Source organism: Pundamilia nyererei, unplaced genomic scaffold (genome assembly GCF_000239375.1).
Source record: "Pundamilia nyererei isolate P.nyererei 1_Seehausen unplaced genomic scaffold, PunNye1.0 scaffold00028, whole genome shotgun sequence".
In the NCBI taxonomy this organism is placed as follows: domain Eukaryota; kingdom Metazoa; phylum Chordata; class Actinopteri; order Cichliformes; family Cichlidae; genus Pundamilia; species Pundamilia nyererei.
In genome coordinates this window covers 4,110,580-4,122,594 of record NW_005187429.1, presented here as the reverse complement: position 1 = coordinate 4,122,594, position 12,015 = coordinate 4,110,580, and the positions used below count along the sequence as shown (strand labels likewise).

The following is a 12,015-nucleotide window of genomic DNA, read 5'->3' as shown; positions in this document are numbered from 1 at the left end:
TAACTGACAGTATTCATGCTCATTATGTGCTATTATTATAATGCTATCCCTTCTTCTCGCTGAGTTTAAGTAAGAAATGTTTTATTTGACTGAATAACTATTTAATTTGTACCACATAACTTTCTGTTCACACACACTTTCTTTTCTCTCTCTCTAGCCGGATGCTACGCTCTTTAAAATCTTTTCAGAGCTAACCACTAATTGGCTAAATTCCTGCAAGGTTACTATGACTGCAGACACCTTGTCATGCATATAAAGTCACTCTGATATAATTTTCTTCTTGTCACGGTTTACCCATTTTCGTTTTTAGCCATAGGTCTTTCTCTTCTTTGGCCTGTCCCTTACACTATCTTTAATGCTCGGCCAGCCTTATATGTTATATACAATACATCGTTCTCTTCCCAGCTAACCAGCCTTGACTTCTCTCTTCATTATTCTTCTTGAGGAAAACAGCCATTGGCAACACTAGACATTTTGTCAATGCAGGTGCTTAAATGGTGCTTAGATACCACGCTACATAGATATCTGCAGGTACAAGGTGGTAGCAGAACCATAAATACGTTGCATCGTTTATTGCTACGGGTGCCATGATGCTGCCCTTTTCTCCAGAGTCCCTTCACCTACTCTTGTTTCCTATAAAAAGACAACACGGAGCGATGTAGCCGCATAGGCATTTGAGGCAGGGCTGAGCAAAAAGAACACAACAGCAGGACAAGACGTGGTTTGCTGCTGATACATTTCCTTGCAAATCGTGTATTTTTAGACCAGCACAGAAGGACCGAATGTCTGGCTTGTTCTGTTGTTATCCTGTCTTTCTGTAAGCACTGCCAACCTTCCAGATGTCCAGGTCTGGCTGTTTCTTTAGCCACACGGAAACTGTAAAATTGTTCTAACAAGAAACTTTCTCTCCTCTTTAGAAAGTCTGAGAACTCTCAACTTTTTAGGTCAGCAGAAAATATAATGAAAATTAGATTTTAATTTAGCTCAGATTTAAATATAAAAGGTATTTTTCTCACAACATTCACCACCTGATATTCCAAGATGCCTTTATTGTCTGTAGAAGTCATGAAATTATAGATATGATTAGCTCCACGCTTGCCATGCTGTCAAAACTGCTTTTACAGTTCCGTTTTTCCTCAGACTTGAGAAGAAGCCTCACAGGATTGCAACTCTGTCAACTGTTTCTCACTCCAATATCAAATCTAACTCATTAACCTAACTTTCTAGGAATAAATCAAGTTTTCAAGCTCAGTTGTTGATTTGATTTGGCTGTAAAATGTCAGAAAAGCAGGAATAAGACATTTAGGAATAGAAAAACAGCAGTTCCTTGACTGTAATGTTTAACTTGTTAGCAAAATTGCTGCAGCTTACTAATTCATTTGATCCATTGCTTCACTCCTCAGAGTGCTACAGGATGGTGTATAGCTCAGTTATATCAAGCAAATCTGTAATTTCACACTTATTGCTTTATGGTATTGTTTGGCTTCTACACAAACATGACATTGCAGACCTTCCTCTTTAGCAGCTATCCACTGAAAAAAGCAGCTTGTTTTCTTCAGCAGTTGGTGTGTGATTTGTTTAGCTCTAGTTTTAGTCTATAGTTGTGCGATATCCAGCCTGTCTTTCCCACACCACAACACAGTTGAAGCATGTGCCGCCCACCCACAGCTGATTGTGTGAATTCCATGAATTGGTCGCACAGCGTGTTTCTGACCCTTTGGTCTGTCAGAAAAGTGGACGGACTGAAGCAAAGACGACACAAGAATGCGGTAAAAATTCCCGATCTTAGTCACGCAATCATGCTGGCTCCCCGTAGAGAGCGCGGTGTCAGTGGTAGAGGTGTGATTTTCACAGCGGTCTCTTCAGCCCAGAGCCAGCCGACCTGACAGTCGCTTAGTCTGCTAATTGGTCTCAAACTGGGAGGCTTGCTACAGCGATCCACTGCAAAAGTTTCCATATATGTCACAGATGTTTCTATATATTGTGCAACCTTATCTTTAAAGCCTATTCTGTACTGAAAGTGTTGCGTTAACATACTAATAAATGTTAGCGAGCGAGTGCATCAGCTTTAATCAAGCAGTGGAAGGCAATAAGTGCAACTGCTCTGATGACTCTGAGCCACCCAATGCGAATCAGAGAAGGGGATGATTCTGTTCATAACCTGGCAGGTATAATTAGTCTCTTCCAAAAACACTTAACAGCAGGAAATAATCATTTAATTTAACTTCATGATTATGCTTTTTAATCACAGATAATGAGTCTGATATTGGTTAGTTCCAGTCTGACAGCTGGTGCTGTCATTAAAGGTGAAATATGTTCACTGAGAGCATGACCTGCCATTTGATGGATAACCTCCTGCCTGCCTTCTCGGGTAATTGTGTGACTTTTTGCGAATGCCAGGCCCATGTGTGAACAGTGAAGCCAAGTCTACACCAGGACTAACATTTGTTATTCTTATGATCTGTCAACAGTTCAGTCAATATTTATGAACTCATCCCCAAGCAAGAACAAGAGAGCCATAGATTTGTGGGTTGTGGTGTTATCAAGAGCTGTTACTTTGTCAGAGAATTTGAATCTAAATTTCAGAGCATTTCTTATCTAAATGAGCTTTTTGACATTGTGGTTTGTATTGGTTTGAGAAGGAAGATGAGCCCATAGCCATGCACAGTCGCTGTTGGAGCCAGCACTTTGTCACACAATGTCCATCTGCATTTGCAGTTAATGGAGCAGGTCTCATAAAAAATCGTCAAGTCTCTTCTGTCTTTGTTTCTAGCCTTGGAGCAACCATTTCCTGAACATAAATAGCCATCTAACTGTCACCGATGACTGCAATAACTTATTCAAATTATATCTTAGGTGGACGTTCAAGCCCATTGTTCTATAAAGAAAGATCAAGTCCACTCGTTTATGGGCCTTTAGTCTCTCGCTGTCTTCTTGGTCACACAGGTTTTGTGTATGTTTTGTTTGTGTTTCATTCTGGGGCTTTTTACCACAGGGATGGTCCAGATCAGTCTTCTCCTCAGATTGGACAGTTCAGCGGAAACACAGCTTTGGAGTCCGTCTATTCAACGTCCAACATCATCCTCATCAAATTCCACTCGGACTTCTCTGGAGCCGGCTTTTTTGTCTTAAGTTATCATGGTAAGAAAGAGACCACATTATCACAGAGATAATGATAATATCAGCCTGCCGTAGAAGCATGTTACTTGATTGTCTGCGCAGTTACAGATGATGCTCTCATTAGCGCTTTTCTCTGTAGTTGTCTTTGTTGTCCTGAGGTATGGCAACAGTGTAGCGCAATCATTAGTTCTAGCTCCAATAGTTTTTTGTTGAACTGAACTCTCTTTAACTTCACAGTCAGAGCTACTTCCTTTGACTCATTCTGACTCATTGAAATTGATCTTCCTCTCTTTGCCACATCCTATCACAGTGATTAGTAATTAATATTCTTAATGTTATGAACCGAGTTGATAATAGCAACACTGTAGAAACATTCTCTTTGAAATGACTAAACTCGTCATTTTCAAGCTTTCGTCTTTCCGATTTTATCTTTGAGTGCGGACTACTGAGGAGTTTCACTATACCACTATCCCGCCCACTGTTACTACCCAGTTATTTTTAAATGATGCTTAAAAATGACTCCAAAAAAATGTTAATACAAAGTTTGTGATGTGTGATTCACTTTGGGGCGACACTGAAAAGCTTTTGAGGTCTCGGCTGCTCGAAGAAGAGATTATTAAACCAGTTGGTAACATTTCCAAATGTGTTAAAAAAAACACTTGGTAATGCTTTATGATAATTTTTTTTAGAATGATCTTACCATAAATAGACAATACAATCTGTATTTTTGTTTGTTTGTCCATGAAACAACCAACATTCGAGCACAGGTACATCTTTACGTATCTATAGATATTATGACATCATCATGTTGCTTGGCAAAATAACCCCTGCTGCTCATTATAAAAGTATACTATTTTAATTTTTCAACATTAACTTTTGTTTTTGCAAACGGTGAATATACTCATGTCTGAGTATGCGGTGATGGTGATGTTTATGTATGGCATCAATATTACATTATATAATTCTACACAATAACCAATGAAGTCATGTTTTATATCAAAAATGGAATGCTTGCTAAATAATTGTATAAAACTAATTAAGGAAATGGGATTTTAAGGCATCGTTGTGTGTGTGTATATATATATATATATATATAAGTATATATGTGTGTGTGATGCAGATATTAATAAATGCACCATTAACTAATAAATGTCTAATAAAGTAGTGCTAATCTTAATACAGGAATAAGATTGCTTAGTAGAGGTCTAATGTAGCCTAATAGGCTTGTTTGTTTGATGCTGTTTACTGTGGTTCTACTAAAGGTAGCACTGCAAGGGATGGAACTTTTTTAGCAACTGAAAAGCTCATTAATCTTGTTTTTGTTGAACTTCCAATTAAATGATGGTTTCCTGTGTTCTTAGACGCTGTCAGATTAAAAAGCACGTTGATGGCTTTATCTCTTTATCTCATACAGTAGAAAAAAAACAAAGTAAGCAGCAAACCTGCAATTTACTCATAAAAATGTGTGTTGCATTGGTTCAAAAAAATCAGCTATTGAGTGTTTGTCTTTTGCACCCTGTTAGTAGAAAGAAGTGTTTTGTATCTGTCTTACACCTTTAAAAAAAAACAGTCATTTTCCCTTCACAGACTTTTGGAGTATTTGTCCTGGTCCTTAGCTGCTCTTTCTCCATTCCTGGACTGTCTGTGCCATTTAGGTTTTCATCTCACCTTAATCTTCGGTGCCTCTGTATTTCTTTTTGTTTTCAAATACTGCTTATGGTGAAAACCACTCCATTCATCTAAAGATTCCTACACATAGCATACTGTACATTAAAGTACATAAGAAATCATCAAAATGTTTAGAAGCAGGGAAATGCAAAACTCTTTTTTTTATATTACATTTAATTATCATCTAAATTTCATTTAATGGGTGAATCTATATTTTTACTGACTAATGTTTCTGGTATGTGTCATTATGACACAAAAGTTAATTCCACAATGGTTTCACTTTAACTAAAAGATGACAGGCTTTTTTAAAGATGACAAAATAATGTTTAAAGAACCTCATGAGCTCTTGACAGCCGTCATAATGAATTGTCATCAAGCTGAAGATGATGCTATTTTTCAAAATAAAACCTAATATTTTAGAATAACAAGAACGTCACTACACTGTAAAGATGGCTGCTTGTTTTTTTTTAATGTCAGGATAGTTTTGGTTCCTGAAAAATTTGAAAGCTTCAAATGAGTCACTTTTTTGCACTCGTTTCATCCGTCACAACACAGTTTCTCATTGGTTCTCCCGCATTCTCTCTCACAGATGTACCCACGGCTCTTTATTTCCCCCCCCGAAGCCTGTTTCCTACTTCTCAAAAGTTTCTGTTCAGTGCTCTTTAGTGAAAATATGTCAAGTTGAACAGGCTTCCCTTTTTCAGACAGATGACACATTGTTAATGAATTTTTGTTGGCAGGTTTTAACTGTCAGTTGTCACACTCACACAGGAACAGCACCATCTGATGGATTCAAGTTTACTTTCAATTTCTGCTTTATTGGACGATGAACAGCAAAAAGTGACAGGGAAGATGGATAAAATGGAAAGGGGGTGACATGTATGGCAGTAGTAGTTAGCATTATTTGGTCGCGTCTCTTTTCGAGACAATATTAGAAGAAAACAAGAAAGACAGCGAGAATGAAAGAAAGATGAGAGCAGAGCAGCCTATTTGATCATCCGTACAGAACTTAAATTGTTGCATAATAATTACCAGAAGAATGGGAACCTTTCATGATTCGCTGCACTGACGTTTTCTTAAGCAGAAACTTGTCACTATAAAGTATTGTTCTTAAGTTTTCTTTTGAGTGTCCTTCAGTGACCTGTAAAGAAATTCAGAATGCCCTAGTTTGAATCTGAGACAGCTACTAAAGAGAAAATTTAGTTTGAAATGCCAAATAAGCGCCAAAAGAAGGATCAAGCCACCCTTTGAGGATATTCATCTACTTCAGCGCTCCCATCGTTGGCGGGATTACATACTTGTTATTCTTCATTTTCATCAGTCAACTCAGTGGAGTGGTTGAATTCAAAGGTGTGGAGCTTCCATACACAGACGAGGGCCACGCACGGGTGAATAGCATCATGAACACGAGGCTGAGAGAGCCAGTGTATGTGACACGCATGTGGAAGTAGCTATAAAAATGGTCTCAGAGCTAAGCGAAATCGATGACTGCTAACAGTGATCCTTTCATCGCGCGTAGAAGCACAGAGCTTGCTGCACACACAAACATAGACATGCACTTGCTCAAACATTTACACACATCCTGGCGCGCACTCATAGACCACAGGGCTTTGATATGCATTAGAGCATCAGAAGCTATTGGCAGGTCTCATTTTCATAGTCAATTTCATCTTGACTTACAGCCCTTAGCCCTCTCTCCTTCGCTCGCTTCTTGTCCTCCCTTTTTCCTGTCTGTGTCTGCCTCTATTCTCTAACTCGCTCTCTCTTTTCACTCTTTCTCTCTCTCTCTGTTAGCAAGTGATCTACAGTCATGCAGTAATATTGATTACAGCCTTCAGCTCAGTGGCTGTGAAGTTAGTTCCTCTTTATGATTCAAGACAGTGCTGTGTCTGTGTAGCTGATCTGTTCTTGATTCCATACTTTGCCCACCATTTGAACTTAAAAAGTTCAGTTAAACCGATGCGACCAAGATTGAATGTCACACTATTCTGTCCTTTCATTGCACTTGGAAAAAAATTACATTTAAATTTTAACACGGGATCCTTGAACACATTTTTTATACATTGTTCCTTTTTCTGTCTCCTCTCCGTTTCTGTATCTCCCAGCCTACCAATTAAGGGTTTGCCAGCCTCCTCCAGAAGTTCCCAGTGCTGACATGCTGATGGAGGATGGCGAGCTTGAGATAGGTGAGCTGTCTGTCTGCCTGCCATTGCTCACAGATGTGTCACTTTGATGGATAAAAAGCACACGATAACACGAATGAAGACTTAAATCAAGGATGATTGGTGTTATATTGTGTATATATATTCTGTAATTCATTTTTTATTGGTTTAAGACACGCACCAATCCAATCATATACACTCACTGGCCTCTTCATTAGGTACACCTGTTCAGTTGTGCATTAAGACAAATATCTAATTTGCCAGTCACATAACTGGCAATAACTGAATGCATTTAGGTATTGAGGCATTAGGACAAGCTGCTGGACTTTAAACTAAGCATCAGGATGGCAGATTTTCCAATACAATCATATGTAGGGTCTAGAGAAAATATCCAGTGAGGAGCGGTTTGCTTCGTGACAAGGCTTTGATGATGCCAGAGGTCAGTGAAGAAGGATGGCCAGACTGCTTCAAATTGATAAGAAAACAACAGTAACTCAAATAACTGCTCTTTACTACCAAGGTATCCACAAGAGCATGTCACACAACACATTAAACCTTGAAGCAGATGGGATACAACAGTAAAAGATGATACCAGGTGCCACTTTTGACAGCTAGGGACAGCAAACTGAGGCTACAGTTCACACAAGCTCACTCAAATTGTACAATAGTAGATTGGAAAAATGTCATCTGATCTGATGTTTTTGCTGCAATATTCAGAATAGGGTAAAAAATTTGACATAAACAAAATAAAAACATGGATCCACCCTGCCTTCATTCAGTGATTTAAGCTGGTGCTGGTGTTGTAATGCTGTTGGTGATGGTTTCTTGGATCACAAATCTCAGATCATCTCAAACGGGTTTCTTGAATATGACAATGGGTTCACTGTACTCAAATGGCCTCCACAGTCATCAGAACTCTATCCCGTAGAGCCCATTTGGAATGTGCTGGAACAACAATGGAGGCCCAACTGACAAATCTGCAGCAACAGTTTGATGCTATCATGTCAGTGTGGAGCAAACTCTTCGGGGGGATGTTTCCAGCACCTTGTTGAGTCTATACCACGAAGAGTTAAGAAGGTTCTGAAGACAAAACAAGGTCACATTCAGTAATAACATATTAAAGTCAAATAAAAGTCCTGTACTGAAGATGTGGCTCGAGTAAAAATTGCTCCTGGCATGTGATAATATTTCATGTTTTTATTGCCAGTCATCAAGCTGAAGTTTGTATGAGTTAAATTTGTAGCAATTTATAACAATTCATCATCTCAACAAGTTGATAAGATGCTTTCTATTGAAACGTTTAATTCTAAAGTCATTAGAGTACATAGGCTGTAATGTAAAGACTTTCTTGGAAATGTGTTGAAATCAAGCACTCAAATGTACTTAGAGTTTGCCACTCTAAGCTATGCTAGCACCAGCTCTGTTTTCTATAGACACACTGATTTTGTGTCTCCAGGCGACATCATCAGGTACAGATGCCATCCTGGATTTTCATTGGTTGGCAGTGAGATTCTTACCTGTCGCTTAGGAGAGAGGCTGCAGATGGATTCACCACCCCCAACATGCCAAGGTCAGTGGATGCCAGTACAAAACCAGTTTAAGTTACTATTTTCAGCTTGACACCGTCAAAAAAACCCATCAAGCTGTATAGTCATTCAATATAACAATTGGCTTTGCTATTTATTTTTTACTTACAGTTCAGTGCCCTGCACATGATGTGCGATACGACTCCTCAGGTGTCATCTTAAGCCCTGGCTGGCCAGAAAGCTACCCTAACCTCCAAATGTGTTCGTGGAGTGTTACAGTGGAGAAAGGATACAATGTCACAATAACCTTTGAAAGTTTTCACACCGAGAGAGAGTTTGACGTGTTGGAGATTTTTGATGGTAAAAAACACAAAAAGGAACGCAGATTTCAACATCAGAGAGCCACACATCACACTCATAGACACATTTTTGAAAGAATACACACCACTGTATTATACCAAATGTCACTGTATTCTCATGTCTCATTCCTTCTATTATTACTGTCTTTCTTTCCCTGTCTCTCTCTCCATTATTCCATCTCTTTCACTTTATCTTAATCCCTGTCAGGTCCCACATCCAACAGCCCCACCTTGGCGACACTTAGTGGTGACCTGCCAACACCCTTTAACCTCACAACCTCTGGACACCAGTTCCTAGTCCGCTGGTCTTCAGACCATGGCACAAACAAGAAAGGCTTCAAAATTCGCTATGTTGGTGAGTACCAAAGTATGTATCCCAACTTTATTTTACTACTACTTTTAATATAATGCATGAAAATAAGGACAACAGCAGACAGAGGCAGACAGAAGGAGCTGTTTGTACCATTTAATTTGCACAATAAATATTTAAAGATGTGAAAGTTTGAGAGCTTATGGGAAGAAAGTCCGTGAAAAAAAATATCACAATATCTCGCTGTACCTTATTTCTCTATCTTTAACATATGTTTCTAGCAAACTTCTGTCTGCCTCCTAAAGCACTTTACTGAAATGCGTTATAGGTTAGTTCTTAAGTTTTATCTGTGTGAAGACATCTTGATGAGCACAGATGCTGTTTTACAGCAAGCTTTGCATTTAGGCAATCTTGCACCTGGGCCTGCTGAGTAGCTTTAGACTGTTGGGTAATGAGGCTTGAGTGCCTTATTCAAGGACATTTTTGACAGTAAAGGGGAGGAGACAATTTTACCAGTTTAGTTTGCTTATTCACTCCATATACTCTAGCCAGGAGGTTGTTTCTTTAACCTTTGAAACACCACTGCACTGTATGATGAATTATGCGCAGAAAAATAACAGGAAAAAAAAGCTAAACGCGCTCACACTCGGTAACCTTCTTTGGTGGCGGTGATTAATGTGAGCATCTGCAAGAAATGTTAAACATATGCTGTAAGCCTACTAATACCGGGGTTCAACTTCGGCTATGTTTTTAACTTGGAAAATCAAGCCAGTGCATGACGGTGAGTGTACTTCCTCCTTTGAGAAAACATAATGTGATGAAATTTTAATTACAATGAGAAAATTTAGTCCTCTTGTCAGGTAGTAAAGTAAAAATTTCTCAACATATTATTGTCATTATGAAACACATCCATGTGAGATTAAAATCAGCAGTTTAATGCCATCAATCTTAAAACTAGTACAGGGGAAGAACCATCTGATGAGATATTGTCAACTGGCTGCTTTGCTATATGCTGATTAAACTTTCAGTGCTTTTAGAAATAAATTGTGTCAGACATGCTTACTTAGAAATGTACAAAACACTGTACAAAACTGTACAAAACTTCCCTGGCACTGATTCTACCCCAAGAAAAAAGGGGTGAACAAAAAACCCTCACAACTCTTAAGTGGTCTCAGACTATTTTGGTTCAAAACCCAACCACACAGATACTGGGGCAGTAGCATACTAGAGGGACAAAACAGGCTTATCACTAATACATAAGACAAGTTAAGATGTTGTTGTGGGGTTCTTGCCCAGTTTGGAGAATTACAGACACATAAAAAGATGTGTGAATCATATAAAGATACTTACTGAAAGTGGAGGTGGAAATGAGCCTAATAGGTCCACTTAAAATTGACAGGTTTTTGGCAGTTGCAGCACGAGTCCCTCCAGATGCCATTATTGTCTGTCGTAGAGGATTAATGTTTCCCTTTATTAAGAATATTTAATAAAACTACCTATAGCAATCAATGACTTTGCGGGCGGTGTGTCCAGTAATGTCTCATGTCCGTTGTAACTCCACTCGCTGGTTGTTCAGTGAGAGGGCTCTGCCAAGAGCGACTATGTGTAATTATAATTGACATTCATATAGTTGTCACATGGCTCCTAATTGGGTGAAAAACTTTCTTTTAAGATCGCCTGGAAAGGTATGAGACCTGTTAGGAACATGACCATCAATATCTTTAATTAGACTCCTTTCTCTAATTCATGGCTCATTGAGGAAAAGCATCGAGCTCTTCAAATCACAAAGCACGTCTTGTACATGATCATTTTGGAAAAATCAAAGTCCATTAGTCTTCTTTTGCTCGACATCCTGTTGTATTATAAATAAGTAGTGACTCACATTAATACAAGTTTCAGGAATTTATCTCAACCTTTGTAATTTCATAATAGCAGACATGTGAGAATCTCTGCTAGTGAATCTATTATTACTGCTAACCTTTATAATGGTGCATACCTGCATGCAGATATAGTGCAGCACTATCTACTGAAATGAGCTTTACCTCTTTTGTGTTTATTGTGCAAGTTTCTTTGTTGATGACAGTAGCCCTCCCGGTCTGTAGCAATTTCAAATCCTTGTTTTTCAAATGTGCTTTTTTCCACTGCAGCTCTGTACTGCTCCACCCCAGACTCCCCGCTCCACGGCTCCATCTCCTCACAGAGCGGCGGTCACGTTAACAGCGTGGTGAGGTGGGCTTGCGACCGTGGATACCGTCTCATAGGCAATGCCACAGCAACCTGCCGCCGCACATCACTTGGCTACCATGCGTGGGATTCTCCTGTACCTGCGTGCCAAGGTGTGTTTGTCTCTGTGAGGAAAGTTTGCAGAAATGATACAACTGTGCTGAAGAATTTAGTATCTGGAATAAAAGCATTAGTAAATTCCATTGAATGAAATGAAATGGATACTCAAAAATAATGCAAAAATCCTGAAATAGACTATTTGTTTTGACTCTGATCCATACTAGAGATGGACCGTTCCGATATTACGTATCGGTATCGGTCTGATACTGACGTAAATTACTGGATCGGATATCGGAGAGAAATAAAAAATGTAATCCGATCCATTAAATATCAAAAAAGCACCTCACAAAACTTACGACACAGCGTAACTCGGCTCATAACCGTAGCACGTTGGAGCAGTGTGCTCACGTGATGGAAGAGAGAAGTAAAGCAAGTGTAAAAGTTCATCTCTGAATGTTTGTAAAGCATTTCCATATTAGGGTTAACAACCGATATATGGAGCGAGTGCCTCTTCTCTCTCCCTCCCTCTCCTGTTGCTACTTCAATCGTGAAACTGATCAATGATCAGCTGATCGGCTTTTCTGTCG

The 12,015-nt window shown here is 39.1% G+C and overlaps 1 protein-coding gene across 1 annotated transcript in view; it reads left to right on the top strand.

Annotated features, from left to right (window-relative positions):
• The window catches only part of LOC102193066 (CUB and sushi domain-containing protein 3-like), a 387,453-nt gene that overhangs the window by 340,382 nt on the left and 35,056 nt on the right, over positions 1-12,015 (top strand). Inside the window, exons 46-51 of the mRNA XM_005728525.1 lie at positions 2,996-3,141; positions 6,894-6,974; positions 8,407-8,520; positions 8,648-8,836; positions 9,044-9,190; positions 11,293-11,481. Of these exons, the coding sequence (XP_005728582.1) occupies positions 2,996-3,141; positions 6,894-6,974; positions 8,407-8,520; positions 8,648-8,836; positions 9,044-9,190; positions 11,293-11,481 (866 nt within the window). The remainder of the gene's footprint in view (positions 1-2,995; positions 3,142-6,893; positions 6,975-8,406; positions 8,521-8,647; positions 8,837-9,043; positions 9,191-11,292; positions 11,482-12,015) is intronic.